Genomic DNA, 22,874 nt, shown 5'->3' on the forward strand with positions numbered 1-22,874 from the left:
CCATAGGAGACCCTAGTAACGCCCATTGGCCAATATGGAGGCGGCGCATGGTTTCTCTTCGCCTCTTCATTGGGCCGAAAGATTGACCGAGATGCCAACTCGTTTCTGTTCACTCCAAGTTCCCGCCCTAAAAGTTACTCCGGCGGCTAATTGGATTTTCGTCACGTCAATATGGCTCCTGACCTGTCTTTTTTCACCAGTTATCCAATCACAACTTTCCTTGCTACCCGCCTGATTTATGATTGGACCAGCTTCATCCTATCCCATTCCTGCATCTCCTCCTACCAAGCCGTCGTCCGGACATGTTCAGAATTCTGATTGGTAGTTGTTCTGTCATTCCTATCAATACTCTTCCTATCACTAACTCTCTGGGAGCCCGCCTGGAGGTTGACTGGTTTTCTTCAATGCCTATCACCTCCAGGTCCCGCCCACTTTCACTTCCTGCACCTTTCATTGGTCATTAAAATTGAGAGGGCGGCACTTTGGGGCGGATACCATGTACGCAATTCTGTCTTAAACGCCCTTAAGATCAAGTGAGTCGTGCCATTGGATAAACTGTCCGCCTTTCTTTTATAAGTCCCTCCTTTCTCCCGCCTTCATTAGGCGGGACAGCAGTAAAGAGGCGGAGCTCAGGCCGGGCTTGTGGCGCGCTGCTCCCTCCTCCTTACCCCCCCCTCCCTGTCTGGTCCGGGTTCGCTTGCCTCGTCAGCGTCCGCGTTTTTCCCGGCCCCCCCCCAACCCCCCCGGACAGGACCACCTTGAGCTCGTCCCGCAGCTGCCACCATGAGCGGTAAGGATGATTCCACTCCAAGCTTTGGGGTGGGAGAGGAGTGAGGGGGCGCGCGCGAGGGCCGACCGGGCGGTCCCCGCCGTTAGGGGGGGCGGGCGGGAGGCGGTGGCGGCGGCGGCCTTGGTCCCGCCCGGGGCGGAGGGAAGGGAGGGAGAAGGGGCAGTGGCGGGGCCTCGGAGGATGAGGGGGATGGGCCGCCCGCCCCGGAGGAGGGGGCAGCATGGCCTCGCCCGCCCCCAGCCCGCCCCGGCCACGGGGGGACGGGCCTTACCCCCCACAACTCGACTGCCCGCCTCAGGCTCCTCCTGCTGGGGGGCTGGAGCCGCGGGGGTGGCCGGAGTAGTGTAGGCCCCGCCTGGGCCAACCGCCTCTCTGACCCGCCCTCTTGGTCGCCGCCTGCCCCTAGTCCCCCCCTTTCTGGATTTTCCCCTCCCCCGTCCCCCGTACCGCCTTTTCCACGCCCCTCACCCCGAAACCGCCCTTTCCCCTTAGGGCCCGCCTTTTCCCCGCCCCGAAACTTCAATTCTAATCCCAAAACCCCCTTAGTTTGCTTACCTGTATTTACCGATGTTTTCCTACTATCAAGTTTTTTTTTGTTCTTTTTTCTCTCTCTGTTTGTATTTTTCTCTGTCTTTTAACATTAATTTGAGCAAGGCTTCATTCACCCACGTGTGTTTTGACTTGCATGTTTTTTCTTTTTTCCCCCCTGGCATGTTTTTTTTTTTTTTTAAGTTTTCCAGCATATCCCCAGCATCTCACGTTTCCTATCCCAAAAGCTTTTTAAAATGCTTTCAGTTCAATTTTGTGCAAAGGAAAATTCAGGCCAGTTCACACAGAAGTACCAAGTTCACATCCTAGTGTTCTACAGCCCTTCCAGGACATTTATACAGTGTGTCTAGCACCTGGATATGAGTCATTTCTGTTTCATCATAATTTCTTACTCTTTTTTTCTCCTAATTTTAAGTTGTTTCTCTTTTCTGTTTTGTTTTTCAGATCCAGATCACCCCATGGATGAAATGACAGCTGTTGTGAAGATTGAAAAAGGAGTTGGTGGCAATAATGGGGGCAATGGTAACGGTGCCTTTTCTCAGGCTCGCAGCAGCAGCACTGGCAGTAGTAGCAGCAGTGGAGGAGGAGGAGGAGCACAGGTGAGTTGATTATCAGAGGAGGGTGGGGGATATGTTGAGAGGATGCGAAGAAGCCATTTTACAAATAGACGTTTACCAGATTTAAAGTCATCAGGCATCCTTCCCTAAGTTTTTTTTTTTTTAAATAAATATAGCTAAATACAGTATCTACTATGGCAAGGATCTCTGGTGGCTTAGTGAGGCATGCCAAAGGCATGAGGTTTGAATCCACCACCTGTCCTCCTGTGGGAGAAAGATGAGGAATCTCCCATACATTTTACTGCCTCCAAAAATCTGGATGATTGACCAGCTACGAGTTATTTCTGACTTAGTTGTGCTTAACAATAACAAAGATCCATGAATTGGAGACACTTGAAGAAGGGAAAAGGACAGTGTACATCCTAAGTTGGCATTTTGGTTTTTGTTGTTACTTTTTTATTTTTTTTATTTTGTGTGTGTACTGTCAAATCAGATCTGACTGGTACAGGAGGAGATTATGCCTCCTCCACCGGATGATCTGGTGGATTCAAACCGTATATCTCTGGGATTGCAGTGCAGCCTCTTGCCACTAGGCCACCAGAGCTTGTAGTTTTTGTTGTTATTTTTCATTTTCTTGTTCTTTATTTGTTGTGTACTGCTGTCCTAAAGCTCTTTTTTTTTTTTTTTTTCTTACCAGGAGTCTCAGCCATCCCCTTTGGCTCTTCTGGCGGCAACTTGCAGTAGAATTGAATCACCCAATGAGAACAGCAACAACTCCCAGGGTCCAAGCCAGACAGGGAGTGCAGGTGAACTGGACCTTGCAGCCACACAACTCTCACAGGGTGCCAATGGCTGGCAAATTATTTCTTCCTCCTCTGGGGCTACCCCTACCTCAAAGGACCAGAGTGGCAGCAGTACTAATGGCAGCAATGGCAGTGAGTCTTCCAAGAATCGCACAGTCTCTGGTGGGCAGTATGTTGTGGCTGCTACCCCCAATTTACAGAACCAGCAAGTCCTGACAGGACTACCTGGGGTGATGCCCAATATTCAGTATCAAGTAATCCCACAGTTCCAGACTGTTGATGGGCAACAGCTGCAGTTTGCAGCCACTGGGGCCCAAGTGCAGCAAGATGGTTCTGGTCAGATTCAGATCATACCAGGTGCAAACCAACAGATCATCACAAATCGAGGAAGTGGAGGCAACATCATTGCTGCTATGCCAAACTTGCTCCAGCAGGCTGTCCCCCTCCAAGGCCTAGCTAATAATGTACTCTCAGGACAGACTCAATATGTGACCAATGTACCAGTGGCCCTGAATGGAAACATTACCTTGCTACCTGTCAATAGCGTTTCTGCAGCTACTTTGACTCCTAGCTCTCAGGCAGTCACCATCAGCAGTTCTGGGTCTCAAGAGAGTGCCTCACAGCCTGCCACCTCAGGGACTGCCATCAGTTCTGCTAGCCTGGTATCATCACAAGCCAGTTCAAGCTCTTTTTTCACCAATGCCAATAGCTACTCAACAACTACCACCACCAGCAACATGGGAATTATGAACTTTACCAGCAGTGGAACAGGAGGGAGCAACTCTCAAGGCCAGACACCCCAGAGAGTCAGTGGATTACAGGGGTCTGATGCTCTGAACATCCAGCAGACTCAGACATCTGGAAGCTCCCTGCAAACAAGTCAGCAAAAAGAAGGAGAGCAAAACCAGCAGACACAGCAACAACAGATTCTTATTCAGCCTCAGCTAGTTCAAGGGGGACAGACCCTTCAGGCCCTTCAAGCAGCACCACTGTCAGGGCAGACCTTTACAACTCAAGCTATCTCCCAGGAAACCCTCCAGAATCTCCAGCTTCAGGCTGTTCCAAACTCTGGCCCCATCATCATCCGGACACCAACAGTGGGGCCCAATGGACAGGTCAGCTGGCAGACTCTTCAGCTGCAGAATCTTCAAGTTCAAAACCCACAGGCCCAGACAATCACCTTGGCTCCTATGCAGGGTGTTTCCTTGGGACAGACAAGCAGCAGTAATACCACCCTTACACCTATTGCCTCAGCTGCCTCCATCCCTACTGGCACAGTCACTGTGAATGCTGCACAACTCTCTTCCATGCCAGGCCTTCAGACGATTAACCTCAGTGCATTGGGTGCCTCAGGAATCCAGGTGCACCAACTTCCAGGCCTGCCACTCACTATAGCAAATGCTTCAGGTAAGACAAACTTTCTTGCATTTCTAGAATCACAATTTAAGGAATAGATCGCCTTGCCTTGCAACATTTGTAGGAAAGTTAACTTTTTCTTGAGGAATAGTCATTTAAGCAAATCTGTTAGAGAAATAGTAATTTTTTAAAATCAAGGCATTTGAAACCAAGTTAACAGCAACGCTATCCACCCTCTTTTTCCCCCCATTTAGTGAAAAAAGGAGCCCTTCCAAGGAAATACCTTGGAGTCTTTTATTTCTTGTATTTTTGGTACTGTAAACCAGGGTTATACAAACTTGATGCAATTGCCAATAGTAAATATTTGGGGCTTTTTAGGCTACGTATGGTCTCTTATCACATAATCTTTGCTTGTTATACATCCCTTTCATAATGTCAAATCAGGGGAGCTCTGGTGGCCTAGTGACGAAAAGCTGCACTGCAATCCCAGAGGTACACGGTTCAAATCCACCAGATGCTCTGCTTGAGAACGAGGGGCAATCTCTTCCTGTACCAGTCAGATCCGATTTGACGGTACACACACCAAAAATTAAAAAAAAACAAAAACATAATGTCAAAGCATTCTTAGCTTTAGAGTTTTGTTTGACCTTTGGGCCGTGTTTTATCAATCCCTATGGAGCATTAAGAACAGATTAAATGGAGAATTAATTTAGATTAAGAATTTTATAAATTTGATTTGATTATAGAACAGGAGGTCTTGTGGCACAATAGGTTTAAGTGTTTGGCCGCTGATATTTAAGTGTAGTTCACCAGTTGCTCTGAGGGAGAAAGATGAGGCATTATGCTCTCATAAAAGTGACAGCTTTGTCATTTCTCTGCGAGAGAACAAAATGCTTAGAAATGATAGTGTGAAAAACCAATATGATTTGTAAACCTCCACTAAAAAAAAATCCTTAGCTACCCAATGGTAGGTCACCATGAGTCATAATAAACTCAAGAGTTTTTACTTGTAGAACCTAGTTTTTAAAAAAAAGAATTTTGGTGTTTTTTTGTTTTGTTTTTTTTGTTTTTTTAAAGTAAAACCACTGTTAAATCATTAGGTGTTTCTCTTGACTTTTAGCTCTTAAGCTAGAGAATAGTGATCTAATGAATTCCAGAAAGATTTTTTTAACCAAGTCCTTGGTTAATCTTTCATTAACCATAATATTTCGTTCTTTGAGCAAGCTGGTTAAGGAAAGTTATTATCTCCTCAGTTACTTTCAGAAGCAGAACTCCTTGCAGCACGGTGTTTTATATTGCAATGGGAAAGTCTGCTGTTAGGGACCTCTCCAAAATACTGAAGAGCAATGGTGTCACTCTGGAGACTAAGGTGTGCTTGATTCAGGCCATGGTCTTTGCAGTCACTTGCTATGCGTCAGAGAGCTGGACAGTGACTAGGGATGACAGAAGGAGAATCAATGCTGTGGTGTTGGAGAAGTGTATTGAATATACCATGGACTGCTAAGAAAACGAACAGTTTTGCCCAGGAGAGGGTTAAATCAGGCTGCTCCTTGGAGGCAAGGATTCTAAAGCTTTGTCTGACGTACTTTGGACATGTTGCAAGGAGGGATCAGTCCTTGGAGAAGGATGTCATGCTTGGGAGGGTGGAGGGACAGCGCAGGAGAGGAAGACTCTCAATGAGATGGATTGATTGAGTGACTGGGGCAATCGGGCTTTGTGTGTCAGAGACAGTGTGGTTGGCACAGGATAGAGCAGGGCTTAGGGCTGTTGTACATAGGGTCACTATGAGTCATAGTAGACTCGATGGCACATAACAATAACAACAGGTGACTTCTCTTTTGAAGAGAACCACTTCCTAGACTGGCTAGAAAGTACTGTGTGATGGTTGAGGAGGGAAAGAAATAGGAAAGATGGAATGTGGGATGGAGTAGAAAGTGTTCCACAGTGAAGAGTCTTAGAGGGAAAAATAGGGAAGAGGCTTATGGGGTTATGTATTAACACAGTTGACCACAATATTAATTTTGAACAGTGTTTCACTATGGATTAATTTGACATTTAAAACATCCATTAAAGAGAGTGGGAAGGAAACTCTACATAGTAGAGTTTAACATTTTAAATTTCATTGAAGTGGAGCTTAATCTTTAATAAAATAAAAGTATACTTAGAGATCTTTATAATCTGGGTGATAAATGTAAATTATGATGGAAAATAGTTTTAAACAGTCAGATTTTTAATTCTATTGGAATGTATATGGGTTTGTGAATTGTTTTTGCTATAGAATTTTTATTCCTTTTGTATAAGTGATGGTAATAGGCAGTCATTTTCTTTGTTCAGTAAAGAAGAGTCTTTTAAAATTTCCACTTTCTTAGATTCCTTTATGAATTTAAAATGATTACATTGTGATTTTTGTCTTGTTTTCTTTATACCTGTCTCTTTGACATTTTTAACTTTGAAAAGACAATAATTTTTTTCAGTGACTTGAAGGTCTTAAAACCGATTATTAGAGCTGGAAGAGGACCTTAGAGATAATCTAGTAGAATGGCCTTATATTCTAATGAAAAAAAACTAGATAGTGAGAAATAGTAAAGTGATGAGAAAACTGCCAGCCATTGCAATACCTCACAGTTTTCTAATCCTAGCCCAAATATCAGCTAGTTTTAACTTTGAACCTGAGAAATCCTTAAAATTATTAGAAATATTTTAGAAAATCTGACTTTGCCTCATTAATACTCTGTACAGCTGACAGGTGTTTTGTAGGCTAAAGGGTATCAGTCATCTAAAAGGATTAGAGGGGGAAAAAAAGAGTAGAGATTGGAAAAATTTTGTAAAAAGTGAACAGTCTGGAAAATTAGACACTTTCTGGGTAATGTACACCAGCATATCTGTTTTCTCTCTACTATATCCAGCAGTTTTGTTTTCCATCAAAGGAAAGGAAAGCTGTGAGATTATTCTTTAATTAATACTAATTTGGATGTTTGTAATTTTTAAAGAGTTAAAAGGTAAGCTGTTGGGAATAGTTATGAAGCATTCTCATTGCAAAATCATGCTCTAGGGAAGTCTGCCATTTAATATGTCATAGGATAGGGCTGCTAGATGGTCTCTGAGCACAAGAAAACGCATGCCTGCTGTAAGGTATCTGCAGTTCAGTCTTCACTAATGAGAAGGAGTGCTGCAAGGGCATTTTTTGAAGCTTGAAAGGTTGACTTCATCAGTAGTGGTTTCTGAAGTTTCAGGTTTTCTCCCTTCTAGTTAGTAAAAATTGTGCAACGTTTTTTCCTCCAAATTGATCCAACTTTATTATAATGATTGATAAAATAATTTCCAGGGAACTTAGTGTTTTTCAGCTGTTGCTTGACTGCTACAAAGTGTCTCATTTTACTCATTTTTAAAATTTTCTGCTGACAGTTTTTAACTAGAAAAATTCAACCTCTTGGTAGTATGATGTAGTAGAAAGCATTGGATGTCAAATCATGATGTATGGTGTATGTACAAAAAACAAAATCTAAAAAGTAATTGTTTTATTACATTGTATGGAAGACTGCATTTTAGTTTATTATTTGTAAAAATAATATTTTTTAAATATTTTAAGCTTTCCTGTTGACTTTTCTCTGTACTTGGTTTTGCTGAGCATACAAAGGCACAAACTTAGAATCAAAATAAACCAGCACTACTGTTTTTCATGGCTCTGCCCCATGGATTAGAGATTGAGGAAGGGGACCACCCAGTAAACTGAGTTTAGTTTCCAGGCAGTGAAATAATCTGTGGACTCTTAATTTTCTTTTTTTTAAGGACAGTACCTTTTTTCCTTTATATCTTTTTCTCTCATCTTGTAATCATATTGTAGACACTCTTCCCACCATTCACTGATAAATGCTAGAGATTGAGGGGAAAATGCTCCAGGTTAAGGGGTTAATGCTCCAGCTTTGAAAGAATTTAGATGGCTTCGTGGGAGTTCTGCCTAATAAAGAATACAGAGCTAGGCTTTGGCAGGAGAACAGAATGTATTTCCTTTATGGCTGCAGTTCAGTCCAGCAAATTTCAGGCACTAAAAATAAAAATTTCACATTTGCTCTAATTTACTGGGGTCAAGAAAATGTCTTTATCTCTTAAAAGTTAACTTGAAGAATGTGATGTGAAGGTTGATTGGCCAACAGTGATAGTAAACTTAGGGTCAGATTGCTGAGACCTAATTTGCTAAAAAAAGTGGTGTTTAGACAGTACTGTACTTGAACATTAGTAACAAGTAGAATCAAATTATTAAAATACATACAGAATTAGGGGAGCTCTGGTGGCCTAGTGGCAAGGAACTGCAACTACAATTCCAGAGGTGCACGGTTCGAATCCACCAGATGCTCTGCTGGGGAAGGAGGGACAATCTCCTCCTGTACCAGTCAGATCTGATTTGATGGTACAAGTACACAAAAATAAATAAATTAAAAAAAATTATATATATACACACAGAATTATTTTCCTAGTGCCAGTTTAAAAATACATACTTTGACTATTTTCAAGTATATTTGATATAACCTCAAGTGTTTCTGTGTCTTTTACATATTTGTTGTTCTACATATTTCTTAGCATGAGATTAGTGCTTTTTAAATAGAAAAAGTTAGAAATTTAGTTACCCTTACTGATTTGAAAATCAGGACAGCAAAAGATAGTCTTCTGAGCCCTTTTCAACTTCTATGTATTTCATGCCAGTAACTATGTAAACCAGTCTATCCGTCATAATGGTGATTAGACTAGATTGGAGTTTGCTACAGTTGGAAATCTTCATCCTATCCAGTAATCTATATATAACATTAAGGTGTTATTTCTTAGGGACGTATTTTTTAGGGAGTTGCACTACTGACCCAACAGTGGCTGTTTAAATTTATCAGCACCTCCAAGGGAGAAAGGTGGGCAATCTCCTGTGCAATTTATAGCCTCCCCAAACACTGCAGGATCAGCTGTGAGTTGGTTCTGACTCAGTGGTGATGAGTTTTGAGATGGTGTCTTGATACAGTTTACGGAGAGGTCTTTCAGCCTTCAGATGAGTAAGTATCCTTTTTACCACCATCCTTTTCCAGGGCATTTCACAAAAATGAATTTGTTCTTTACCTCATTTATTTTTGATATTTTACAAAAGTTTGTTGCCTAAGACACAAAATAGGAAGAAAGAGGAGGAAAAGGCATTTGTAGCCACTGCAAGATGGCAAAAGAAAAATCAAGGTTTTTACATAATCAGTCTTTGAAAAACATGAGGGTCAGCAGTGTCCTCCTATCTGGTGGAGTAGAGTGAAGTACTGGGAGAGTTATTTCTCATTATTTTAGCAATTGAGAAGATACTATATATTTTCCTGACTGTCCCTCTTTTCCCCCCACTGATAGTTTGAGACATTTTAATAGCAAATTTTATCTCCTTTGTGGTGTTTTTTATGTTATTCTGGAATTTCTCTTTTAATGCCTGCTTTCCACTATCCCCTACCTTTTATTTTTAAAAAATAATTTCAATATACTGTTAAAGATATGGCTTAAACAATCCTATTTGAGACTCTCCCACAAGTTCATTGATGTTTGTTTAGAAAAGTTTATTCATATTTATACACTAACCTCTAATGCCAGTGATGAAGAAATTAAAGATTTTTTTTAACCAACATCTGCATTAAAAAATGGATCAAGCCATGCAGTCAAGATCCCTTGATAACTTAGGAAAATTATTACTTCACCCAGCTTTATTAAAAGTTTCTGAATTTCCTAACCTAATGGATTGAGAACACGGATATATTCAAGAGTAGCTTAATCTAGCTTCTTTTGCATTATTTAATCTTAAATATTTATAAAGTTAGATGTTTAAATTGGAGCTCAAGGGTAAAAGATTTACAGAAATTGCTACTGTTTTTATTATATGAGAAAGTATTGAGCATGTTTTCAAAGATAATTCTTGTTAGGTGTGGTCAGATCTACTCCACTCACAGTGACCTTTTGTACAACAGATCTAAACAGGGAGTGATCCTGCACAATCCTCAGAATCTCTGCTGTGCTTAAGCCTATTGTTGCAGCCTTTACCTCCCTGTTTTAATTACTGATGCATAAAAACAAAAACAAAACAAAAACCCAGACCACTAAAGAAAGCTTGTTGCTAGAAAACATTTCTCTTTGTTGGAATTAATTCAATGACCCCCTGAGGCCCAGAAAATGACAATTGCCCTGTCATCCCTGACAATGGATATTTCTCTCTAGTTCATATAGATGCTTGGGGAAACTGCAGCAAAGCTATGCATCTTGGCTGTAGTGGTAATTAATTTTTTAGTTAAATGACTGCTCAGAGCTATTTATTACTGAGAATGGCCTGACAACTAATTAAAGTCTTAAAATTTTTGAGATAACCAAAATGAAGACTTGACAATTTAATATATATTATCTAAGGAGATGTCCATATAGTTCATAGGGAATTACACTGATATTCCCAAAGTGGCACCTCTCTGGCTGTTCGAATCCACCAGTGGCTTTGAGGGAGAAAGATGGGCTGACTCGAATACGCAGTTTACAGCCTTTAAAAATCCAGTGGAGGACAGCTCTGAGTCATTTTCTGACTTGACGGCAATGAGGGTTATATTATCTACTTACACCTTAATGTTTTTTTGTTGTTTTTTTTTTTTTTACGTGTGTACCGTCAAATCGGATCTGACTGGTACAGGAGGCGATTGTTCCTCCTTCTTCAGCAGAGCATCTGGTGGATTTGAACCGTGCACCTCTGGGATTGCAGTGCAGTTTCCTGCCACTAGGCCACCAGAGCTCACCATACTTACACCTTAATGTAAGATTTTTTAAATTTTAGGTTTTCCCACAAGAATTTGAAAAGTAGGCACTTAAGAAAGAGTACATGTGAAAAGGCATTGCATAAAACAGTCCACTTTGTTGTCTGTACTTTGATTTTGAGAATTTTTATTCCATGGATTATCTCGTTTAGTTCATTATTTTGCTTGCATAGGAATTTGATTGTTTGAAAGTGAGTGGTACCAGCCCAGACTTTTGTCCCTTTTTAGTAAATCAGGCAATAAACTTGAGTGAACTTTTTTGCTCCCTTAGAGCCTCAGTTCTACAAATAGCATTTTAGCATTCTGTTAATGAGAATGCCATTTAAGGACTACCAATGTTCCATCATCTGAAGACTCCTTATAAAAGTGATCCATGAACCAGTGGGAGATTATTTGGAGATCTATGACATTGTACTAAACAAGTTTCCTAGAGGAAGCAAAAATATACAGGTTATGTGTAGAAAACAAGCTTTCTCTTTAACCAGGAAGTCAGATTCTTCAGAAACTTTTCTAGTTAGGTTTGTTTAATACATCTAGCCAGGCCCATACATCTGCTTTCTGAAAGTAGAAATGGGGCTGATAATGAAACTTACATACTACACATTAGGTGTGGTTCTTTTTATAAATGTCTCCTACTGTGTTCTGTCTCAGTTTTCCTTTACTTAGATACACCTGGCTCTCGCTTTTGTTCCTTATGTTGGCAATATAAACAAACTTAGAAGTTTGATAAAGGCTACTGCTCTTAGCTCCATTCGCTACAGTGATGTTGTGAGGGGAAATGAAGTGACTCTGAAAATACAGAATAAAAGTCCACAAAATTGTTGAGACATTATTTCAAACAAATTTTGCTACTTAGTTAACATTCTCTGTGTTACAGAGTAATATAAATTATAATCTTAAACTCTAAATGTTGTGTATATGTGGTGTGTTAAATCCAGTTAGAGGATGAGTAAAGTCTGACAGTGCTAGAATAGTGTGGATCCAGTGAACTCTTGACAAGAAACTAAAATAAAGTTCTTGTCTAAATCACAGAGGCAGGAGATATCAGGAGTTTTGTCAGCTTTTGTTTTATATTAATTTGCAAAGGATTAACAGGAAGGAGGAGCTCTAGAGCATGAGAAACTAAGAAAAGATAATACAGTTCACTTAAAAATGAGCTTGAAGCGAGCTCTAGTGGCCTAGTGGCAAGAAGCTGCACTGCAATCCCAGAGGTGCGCAGTTGAAATCCACCAGATGCTCTGGTGAAGGAGGAGGAATAATTGCCTCCTATACCAGTCAGATCCGATTTGACAGTACACACATAAATATTAATAATAATAAAAAAATTTTAGGAAAAAAAATGAGCTTGAGTCCACTTAAAGTCACTATTAGGAAAATTAGAGAACCAGGAAAACATTCCCTGAGACAATAAAAGAACACTGAAAAGATACCTACATACAAGTGAAAACTATATTCTCTCAAACTGAGCCAAAAGAATTTAAGAAAATGAATTTATGAAGCAAATGTATAAATTCAAGTTAGGAAAAGTCAGAAACGAGAATGATATATGTGCACTAGGTTGTGATGATAGCAAAGAGCAGATAAACTATTAAAACTGTGGTTATGCCTAGTTTTCATTGTTTCCTTAAACAGCCTCACCAACTATATAGAACATGTTCATTGAAAAATAGAGAAAACCTATTGGCTTATATGAAATCCTTATCTTTTAGATACTTGCTTTACTTTTAATACCATGACTTAACAAGTCACATGCAGACTTACAGTTTCTGTCTTGTTGAAATTAAAAATACTTTTTTTTTTAACTGACAGTCAATCCAAACCCATTAAGTTAATTCTTTTTTTTATTTCATTAAGTTAATTCTAATTGCTGGTAACCGTGTAGGACTGAATAGAATATCCCCATAGGCTTTCCTAGACTCTTAAATTTTTATGGAAGCAGACTGCCCCATCTTTCTTCGTGGAATAGCTAATATCTTTTGGTTATCAGCTGTGCATTTTAACCACTGACCAGCTAAGGGCTTACTCTTGACCTTTTGGAGCTCTATAAAAATAAATTTGCCCCACACAGACTGCAGTTTTCTACTCATCCTACCCATTTAAAATAGGATGTTAAACTGTAGTGACAAATCATATTCTTTGGATAATTTTATCTAAGCATGTGATGTGTCAGGCAAAAGAAAACTAACGTCTGAGAACTGTGATGAGTAAATCTCAACTTAGATAACAAGTCCTATTTATATGAAGATTGTTTCTTTTTCATGACCTTCAGCAAGGAAGGCAGAGAAATCCCAAAAGCTGTTTCACACATGGTACAAATCGGACTGAAATTACAGAATGTTGATAAGCACCCACTCCTGTAATCCCCATGTATTGGGAGTGGGAGAATTAGTTGAACTATTTTTTTCCCAGATTTTTTATTATCATTAATTTTAATGAAAATTTACAGACTTTGGATTTCCATTAATTCATTGTTGCACTTTTCTCCCTGCCCACCCCTCCCCCCAGTTCGCGCTTCTCTTTTTAAAGAAAAATTCTAGTTGAACTCTTTAGTTTTGATCAGAAAGAATACCCACAGCAAACACTACAGAAGGGAGGGCATTTGAAGTACCTTTAAGTACAACACCCTCCTGAGATTAGGTGCTGTCAAGGTAGCTTCAACTCGTATCAGCCCTGGGCACAACCAGACAAAACCCTTTTGAGTGATTGATAGGTACCATCATGTCGGAACCAAATCATAGCTGACCCTTCCAGTGGGTTTTCAGAGACAATCAGTTGCATGGAGGAGATTGCCCATCTTTCTTCCACAGAGCAGCTGTTGAATTCAAACTGTGTGCCTTTGGGTTGGCAGCATAACTCCTTACCACTAATCCACCAGAGCTCCCTTTTGTTGATTGTTGTGTGCTTTCCAACCTGAACCAGCCCATAGCTGACCCTCCAGTGGGTTTTCAGAGGCTACTAGTAAATCATACAGGAGAAAATTACACATCCTTCTCCTGGAGAGTAAGTGGTGGATTCTAACTCCTTGTCTTTGAGATTGCAGCTCAGCTTCTTACCAATACACCACCAGAGCTATTGTTTAAACATTGTAACTAATTACATTACTCAATGGCAATTAATGTTATTTAAAAATCTATGAATGATAAACTAATTTTTTGTTTAAATATTAAAGCATGTAATAACAAAATACATAAATAGTTAATATTTAAACTACTTAAGATTTGTAAGCCTTCATTCAAATTAAAAAAAAAAAATAAATCCTCAAACTAAAAAAAAAATCCCCAAATAGAAACCCTGCCTGGTCCTGCACTATACTCATAGTCTGCTGTGTTTAAGCCCATTGTCAGTCTATCTCTTTGAAGGTCTTCTGCTTCTTCACTGACCCTCCAATTTTCCAACTCCTTCCTATTGTTAACAAACCCACAATAAACAATATATTGACATTTTTTAATTTCAGGTGATCATGGAGCTCAGCTTGGCCTCCATGGGGCTGGTGGTGATGGAATACACGATGACACAGCAGGTGGAGAGGAAGGAGAGAACAGCCCTGATCCCCAACCACAGCCTGGTCGGAGAAACCGGCGGGAAGCATGCACCTGTCCATACTGTAAAGACAGTGAGGGGAGGTAAGTCTACTCTCCCAAACTCTCAAGAATCTAAAAAAGGAACTTTCATGAATTTGGAGATAAAAGGATTAATTTATTAATATTTAAGACTCAGAACTTTGCAAGGACTTAGAGAATATAAAGTTGAAAATAAGTTGTATTGCAGGATTTTACATCCATTTCTAGCTTTCTCTTCAATTCTGAATCTTATTAGATACCAAGTTTCATCTGAGATAGGAAATAAGATAATACCAGCAAATCTAAAAGTTGTTCTCATGTCTCTTTAGCGATGTATTTAACAAAATTGCTTGTATAATAGCCTTGTAAAGGGAAAAAAAAAAAACCAACAACAACTTCCCAACCTTCCAACTGTATTGATTTCTTTTACAGTGGCTTTGTGGGAATCATGAGGTTTTTGAAGTCTTTTCTTTAAATTGGACTAAAATCTAATTCCAGTTAGGAGAATATTCCATCAGGAAATATGAAATGTCTTGCAGACCAAGAAATCTGATTAATAATATTTTTTAAAAAATACTCTTATTAGTAGCAATTAATATTTATTCTCTAGAGAGTTCTACATTTTTTCATTCTAGTGACTACTTTTGAAAGAGAATAGGAAGAATTAATTAAAGCATTACTTAGGGGAAAAATATTTGATAATGACATGTCAGATAAGGAAGTTAACATCTAGAATTTATAAAATACTCAGGCACTACAACAAAATACAGGTAAATAACCCAGTTGAAAAAATGGCCACAGGTATGAACAGAAACTTCACCAAAGAAGACATTCATTCAAGTGGCCAACAAACAATGAAGAAAATGTTCAAAATCCCTAGTAGCTAGCTATAAGAGAGATGAAAATCAATCTACTAAAGATTTAGCTACTGATACTAAAGAAAAGTTTTTCATGAAGAAAAAAAAATTATTAGTTTTTCATTGTCTTCCCCCCCCCCCCCAAAAAGTGCTTATCCGAATATCTGAATAGTACATCATTCTTGTTTCATAGGAAACTGGGTTTCTTTTCCTTCTTGTTTGGTGTTTTTCTTACTCTTCTTCGAGTCTTATTGTTCGTTTTAAGTTACTTAAGTCATTCATTTTAAGTTTTAAGTTGTCGATACTTTTTGGCTCTTCAATTCTTTCTCTGGAATGAATCACAGATAGTTACGTCTTCACTTGCAGGGGCTCTGGGGACCCTGGAAAAAAGAAACAGCACATCTGTCACATCCAAGGTTGTGGCAAAGTATATGGCAAAACCTCACACCTACGGGCACATTTGCGCTGGCACACAGGCGAAAGACCATTCGTTTGTAACTGGTCATACTGTGGGAAACGCTTCACACGTTCTGATGAGCTACAGAGGCACAAACGTACACATACAGGTAAGGAGAAACTAGAAATAGGATTTGTAATAGATCAGAATGGAAAGACGTAAGATATGCTTAGGAAAGAATTAAAAATTAAGAACAATGTACTTTAAAAAAACCCAACAAAACACTAAAACCAAACATTGTACTTTTGAAAATCACAAATGGAATCAAGTTTCATCTGGAAAACTTTCAAGAGTGGAGCTAGATTTTGGGTGGGATTTTTAAAGGTTTGGAACTGACCCATTTATTCATAATTTCTGTTTTGCTGTAACTTTCTGCTAAGTTGTACCTTCTTTTCTCAGTACTCCCAGTCTATATCTAGTTTTCTCCCCTACAAAGCAAAAGTTGCTACTTTCTCTTGTTCTTCCTTGTAGTTTTTTGGCAATTTAAATTGGGCAAAATACTCTTACTTCTAATAATGTCAACTTGTTATATTCTTTTCTTCCTTTATGAAGGTGAGAAGAAATTTGCCTGCCCTGAGTGTCCCAAGCGCTTCATGAGGAGTGATCATCTGTCAAAACATATCAAGACCCACCAGAATAAGAAAGGGGGCCCAGGTGTAGCCCTGAGTGTGGGCACTTTGCCCCTGGACAGTGGGGCAGGTTCAGAAGGCAGTGGTACTGCCACATCTTCGGCCCTTATTACCACCAATATGGTAACCATGGAGGCCATCTGTCCAGAGGGTATTGCCCGACTTACCAACAGTGGCATCAACGTCATGCAGGTGGCGGATCTACAGTCCATTAATATCAGTGGCAATGGCTTCTGAGATAAGACACCTGGGGCCAGAGACATAAGGGCCATATCTATCAACCCCAGGATGCAAGATAGCATGGGTCCAAGAGACATGTGGGAGAAAGCCATGAGGCATTAAAATGCATGGTGATGGGAAGAATTAGGGAAGGAATGCAAGAGAAGAGAAGGGGTCTTGGCACCCACTTTCATCAATGCCTCCTAGAAGAGGGAAAATTGTTGGTGCCACCCTTTAATGAGCATTTGTTTGACCCTAGGAAGTTTCTTCTTCTTATCCTAGTCTCTACTACCTGCCTTTTCCATCTCTGCTCCCCCGTGATGGATTCCCCTCCCCTTTCCTAAAGCCATCATGCCTTGATAAATATATATGATCATTGAAATACTTTTTAACAAAAAACAGATTCTATATTATATATATAAATATATATATATAAAAATATATAGAGAAGCATTCACAGGGATTGGCTGGGCGGAGGAAGGAGATCATTCTGTGACCAAAATACCTTGGTCATTTTTTATATTGCCTTATTTCCCTATGGCTGAGCCTTGTTGTGACACATCACGCTTTTCTGTAGATGTTATCTTGGCTTCCCACCAGATTAAGCATCCATATGCTCTGCTTTTAGTTTATATTTACATACATAATGTTTTTCCTATCTTAATTTTGTCTTTATTTGGGATCAGCTTCTTGCACTCCTTTCCTGAACCTCTCTTTCTCCTTCTATTAACCTGATCACTTTGTGTTTTATTTTTGCTATTGATTCCTAGATGAGACCTTCTGTCAATATTATCTTTTAAAATCCTTCATTCTAGCATCAAAGAAGCCTTAAAGCCTAGCTGATGCTTCAGGTAACTGTGAAGGGAGTGTTGAAGAAACTACTGACGCAGGCACCTATTGGCGCTGGAGAGTCAATTTCCCTTCCCTTCCTTAGTTGCTGTAAGCATTAAGATTCAAAAATCCTTTTATGTAAATGGACAGAAGTCCCTTTGAAGGTTCTGGGATTAGAGTGAATAAAACTATCTAAAGGTGGTTAAATAATAATAGGTATGGCTTTCAGTATAGAATGATGTGTTCAGAAAAGGAGGTGACTCAAAAGTAGTTGGGTTCAGGAATTAGTAGAGTGCTTGGACTTTTGTATAGCAGTCTTCCCTCCAAGGTAACTCTAGGCTTTGATATGTGGGCTTTTGAGCTCTCATTCTGAAAGGAAATATACTTTTTATTTTGGACTTCTTTCCCATTGTGTTATTAAGGAGCATCTTCTACTAAATCTGTTCCAGGTTTCTATTCTGTGGAACTCCAGAGCATGTGTTTAGTGGCAAGACAGTGGTTCTTAATGTTCTCATCTCTTACTTCCTCCTGTATGTCCTTAGGTGGTTCCTAAGGGAAAAGGAAGCACAGGATCTTGGGAATGGTAGCCTAGAACAAAAAAAATCTTGTCTTAACACTATGGTTTAGAGGAGAGATTGGGAAAAATCATCCTGCTTTCTCATGGCCTGTTTCCAGAAGAAACTCATCCAAAAATTATAGCGGCAGGGAATTCTTGGTGCATTTGGCACTGAGATTTAAATGCAACCAGAATTGTCCTCAAGGCCCAGCCATTAAAACATTGTCTCTTTCGACTTTCTGGTATCTTAAGAGAGCTTTTCACTGTGAGAAAGTGTGAAAATGGCTGTGTGTGTAATCTGTTAGGTCGGGGATAGGTTTTCTGTTAGCCAAAACTAAAAGAGACCTGCAATAAAAATTTACCCTGATCTGATAGAAAGTGGAGTTTTTGTGTATGACTGTGTGTTTGAATGTGTATTTCATACCTGTAAATATCTACACACAAATGAAAAATTATATTTGAAATTGTTGGAAAGTAAATCAAATCCAGATCAAAATGCCTTTCAGGCCCATTACCTAGAACTCTATCTTAGAACCTGGGTATGTTCCTGAGGTAATTTCTCTGCTTATGCTAATTCAGTTATAATTATGAATGGAGGATATTCTACTGCACTTTTTAAAAAAAAATAAAAAGAGAAGCTATTTTTTGTGTTTGAAAATGAAACCAGCATCCAGATCTATAGCAAAGACCTAATTCTTTACATAAGTGTTTTTACCGTGGCTGCAAATAGATGATGCTATGATTCTTTTATATATTTTATATTAAATCCATCTAAATTAAGGTTTGGGTAACTTTATATTGTTGTTTAACCTGAAATAGAATAATTGTTAATATTCTAAACAATAATTTACTTCATTTTGTCCTTTCTCACTGGCCTTATACTGTTTTCAGCACTCAGGAACTATTGCAAGGAACTTTCCCTAGATCTAATTTTTTAAATGCTGAAGTAAAAGCCATCCGTTCCTAGCTACTATGAAACCTTATTCCCACTGAAAGGCAAAACTCAGAATCTATTCTTTTAAGGCTGAAATCATGTACTTTGGCATCTTTTGGAGAAGAGCAGAATAACTCACAGAAGTGTCTAGTTTTCCTAGAACATTTCAGGGAATGACATCTCCTCCTGTATAGAATTAATACATAGAAACTAAGTTAATGATTGATGCTGAAGACTGGCTAATTGATGATGCTTCTCTCTTGAATGGAAAGCTGCTGCTTTACCCTTAATTGAGTTTCTTAGCATTACTATGAGTGAGTTTATATTAAGTGCTTTCTGCTTGCCCATATTTTCTTCCTAACCAAGGAAGCTCCAAATCCAGTATCTTTGGTAGCCCCCAAACAGGCAGTTTCTGCTTTTGTCTCCCAGTAACAGTGAACCACTGTCTCCCACAGCAAGTTTGGCATTTACATTCCTTGAGGCAGAAGCTCATTACAGAAAATCCTCTTTCCTCAAATTTTTGTCCAGCAGAAATGAGCCGAACTGATAGGCATTTTCTAAATTCAGTTGCTTTTTATTTTATTCTTTTAATGACCAAATCTTGCAGGAGTGGAATGCCCACAAGAGTGGTGTAATGTTAAAAGTCCTCATGTGCCTGTTCATGTTCGTCTGCTCATCATTTGATTTTTACCCAGAGCAGTAACAATCTATACCATCTTCCTTCAGGGACCTTCCCGCTGGCACAACCATGGGTGTGCTGTGCACATATGCAATTTAATAGGCGTTCTTTAGCCTGGTTCAGAATAAATAGAACCCTTGATCCCAGAAAATATAGACAGACAGAAGTGGGGGTAAAGTTAATGATTGGGGGAGGGGTGGAGACAGACGCTGTAAATTACTATGGCTGATTTATTTCTACTATATACATATATATATATATATTTTTTTTTTTTGCTTTTGTATATCCTATATAGGAAACTAAGCATTGTATTTTTTTAACAAATCTGAGAAAGCACTATGAACTGCAGGTGTTTGACTTTCAGAATATATTTTGTATTGTTAATATCTTCACATTATGTGAATACTGGAAGTTGCAGATCTTTGCTAGGACGCAATAAATTTACATACTGTTTGAGGGTTTCTTCTAGGGGCGCTAATCAGGTCCCTGTTTGCTTTAGTGGAGCCCTGGTGCTACTTGCTTAAAGATGTCACTCAGTTGTTGTAGTACGTATCTTGATGCCTTTTGAACTTCTAGTTCAAATGGAAAGATTTTTGGAAATTCGGTACCAAGGAAATAAAGATAATCTAGCTACTTCAAATAAGGGTCCCTCCAAATAGCACTGCTCCCCCTATCCAACACTGGTTAATCTTTTGGGGTAGAGAGGAGAAATAGGAAATCTCAGTATTTCTCTTTTTTAAAAGAGAGCCAGTAATGATATGCAAAGATGGAAGGTGGCAGCAGTCACTTTGGTGAAAGGGAGGAGGATATGGCACTTCTCCAGCCCCGGAAAACAGTGCTTTTGAAAACTGCTGATAAAATACGGGCAGGTTATTAACATTTGTTTTGGAGCCTGTGCTCTTAACTGGTGCCTCTCTTGGCTCATCTCCTGGGGTACAGACCTCTCTAGGAGGATGAGCAGACCAGCTTTGAGGTTGACCTGTTTCTTTTCTTTGTCTGCCTTTCCTAAACACCAGGCCCCCAGGAAGACAAAGCAGCCATAAGCTTAAATTCCTACTCCCTCTTCTAGATTTGGCTCACTTGTCTAAGACTGAAGACTGGAAAAGGAAAAGAAGGGGAATCCTTGGCTTCATTCCTCCCTAGGTCTTCTCCAGTCTGACTTCTGCAAACCCAAAAAGAGTTCCTCCGCAATGTTCATTTGAGAGAAATCAGTATTGTGCCCCATTTTACCTTTTCCTTATCATCAGACAGGCTTTGCCTCGTATGTGCTAAGTAAGGGAGTAGAGGTTTGGTGCTCTGCCCCTCAACTTTAAGTCCTAGCTCAGTGTCAGAAAAATGAAGTTAAGCTGGAGTTTCAGGTAATGAGTACTCTATTGCTACCTCTCTTGGGGTGTGCGTTTTCCTATATTTCAACTTCAGGAATTACATTGTGCCTTCAACATGGGAGAGGGCTGCTTATATGCAGCCCTCCATTTTTCCAGCAACTGCTCTTGAACACTAGGGACTAGGGAAGGCCATCATATTCCCATTTCCAGCCTCTCCCAACCCTCCACCCTCTTTTTCTCCCAGTGGCATCCCATAGCCTTAGGGCACAAAGATTTTTGGAAAAAAATATGTTGAGACTTAATCAAGAAGACCCCTGGTGTACACATGTACTCACGGCAGCTGCCCAGGGCCTGCTTCCTCCTCCCTCCTCTGTCATCCTCTACGGGGAGGGGCAGTGCTCTAATCTCCGGTGCCTAAAACAAGTTTATTTTTCTCTTAACACTGCAATAACTAGTCTCCATACCACTGTTGCCTTTTTGAACTTCTTAATAATCTCATGCTGTGTTTGTTGTTGGTTCCAATCCAGTTATCACCAGGGCCATATGGGAAATTACTTTTAAATTCTCTCATCTTTCCTTTTTTTTCCTCCTCGCTCTTGGGTATGTATGAAGCTAATCTCTTTCTGTTTCTCTTTACTTTTATATCTTCCTCTCTTATGTCCCCAATTACCTTTTGTCTATAGGTGTTTTGGGGGCACTCTCATTTTCTCCTTTTTGGGGGGCCTTTTTGTACAAAGATTAGTTTCAATGTAGTCTGTAGCTTCTTTGTAAACTAATTAAAAATTTTTTAATAAAAAGCCATGTCTCTGGTGTGTTGAAGAATGGGAATGGTTGGGGGAGGAATGTGGTTATTAAAATTCTGAAACCAACTAACAAAGATATCCGAGTACAACATTTTAGGCTTAATACATGTTAATCAGTTCAACTATACCACCCTTAACTATGAGTAAGCTCTCCTTTGGCCTCATCAGTGTGCCAAAACTTTAAAGAAACATGGAGAACCAATGGGGTAGAGGAAATTTCACATGCATGGCTTTTGGGGTGTTTTTTAAAAAATTTTTTTAATAACCTTTTTATTTAAGAATAATTTTAGATTTAAGTGTTGCAAAAATACTAGTTTTCCTGTACCCTTCACTCATTTCCCCTAATTGTATATTAAACCAAGACCACCCTGCCATTGAATAGATTGTAACAGGTTGTCCATTTGGGTGTCAGAGGTAAATCTTTAAGGTATCTCAAAGCAGAGACTGCACATCTTACTCCAGAGGAGCAGCTTGTGGGTTCAAAGCACTGACATTTTGCTTAGCAGGTAACACTGCCACCAGAACTTCAAGCAAGAACACATTTCATCCTCAGAATTCTGTTAGACATTATTAGGTGCATTTTAAAAGACTGAGGCATATCTCTTACTATTGAATTGCCCCTGACTCAGGATTTCATATGTTACAGACTAGAAATGCCCATAGGTTAGCAGGTTAACCCGTTAACACACTACACTGTCAGAGCTGCTGCATGTATTGTTAGGTGCTGTCAAGTTGACAACACGTCTGGTGACCCTATCAACAATATATTGAAAACTTGCTTTGTGCCATCATGATTTCTAATGTGTTCAAACCCATCATTGAAATTATTTTCAGTCCATCACAGTTGATGAGCTTCCACCCATTGGCTGACTCCAGTTTTCTCATGTGATATTTTTTTCCAAGGACTGGTGCCTCCTGACAGCATGCCCAAAGAATGTGAGTTGAAGTTTCACAATTCTTGTGTCTAAGGAGCAAGGTGACTGCACTTCTTCCAAGGCCTACTTATTTGTTCCTTTGACACTTAAATGGTATATTCAGTGTTTTTGCCTCTTGATCCAAGTACAGGTTTCGCATTAGCGCGATTAAATGTTCTGGGATTCCCATTCTTCTCAGAGTCAGCCACAGTTTGTTATGATCTACACAGTCAAATGCCTTTGCATAGTCAATGA

At 39.5% G+C, this 22,874-nt stretch overlaps 1 protein-coding gene across 1 annotated transcript; it reads left to right on the forward strand.

Moving 5' to 3' along the window:
* The first annotated feature begins 1,143 nt into the window (after nucleotides 1–1,143).
* SP1 (Sp1 transcription factor) lies at nucleotides 1,144–17,146 on the forward strand. Its single transcript, XM_006883898.1, has 6 exons — nucleotides 1,144–1,172; nucleotides 1,779–1,938; nucleotides 2,594–4,106; nucleotides 14,310–14,478; nucleotides 15,639–15,838; nucleotides 16,282–17,146. Exons 2-6 carry the CDS (start codon nucleotides 1,798–1,800, stop codon nucleotides 16,593–16,595), a joined length of 2,337 nt encoding a protein of 778 aa, XP_006883960.1. The 5' UTR covers nucleotides 1,144–1,172; nucleotides 1,779–1,797; the 3' UTR covers nucleotides 16,596–17,146.
* The last annotated feature ends 5,728 nt before the right edge of the window (nucleotides 17,147–22,874 follow it).

The sequence above is a fragment of the Elephantulus edwardii genome, unplaced genomic scaffold (genome assembly GCF_000299155.1).
Source record: "Elephantulus edwardii isolate Elephantulus edwardi_28Jun2011 unplaced genomic scaffold, EleEdw1.0 scaffold00030, whole genome shotgun sequence".
NCBI classification, from domain to species: domain Eukaryota; kingdom Metazoa; phylum Chordata; class Mammalia; order Macroscelidea; family Macroscelididae; genus Elephantulus; species Elephantulus edwardii.

Coding starts and splice junctions, on each gene's coding strand:
- SP1 (XM_006883898.1), top strand. CDS start 1,798: ATGGATGAAATGACAGCTGTTGTGAAGATTGAAAAAGGAGTTGGTGGC. Junction 4,107..14,309: donor CACTATAGCAAATGCTTCAG/GTAAGACAAACT, acceptor TTTTAATTTCAG/GTGATCATGGAGCTCAGCTT. Junction 14,479..15,638: donor TGTAAAGACAGTGAGGGGAG/GTAAGTCTACTC, acceptor CTTCACTTGCAG/GGGCTCTGGGGACCCTGGAA.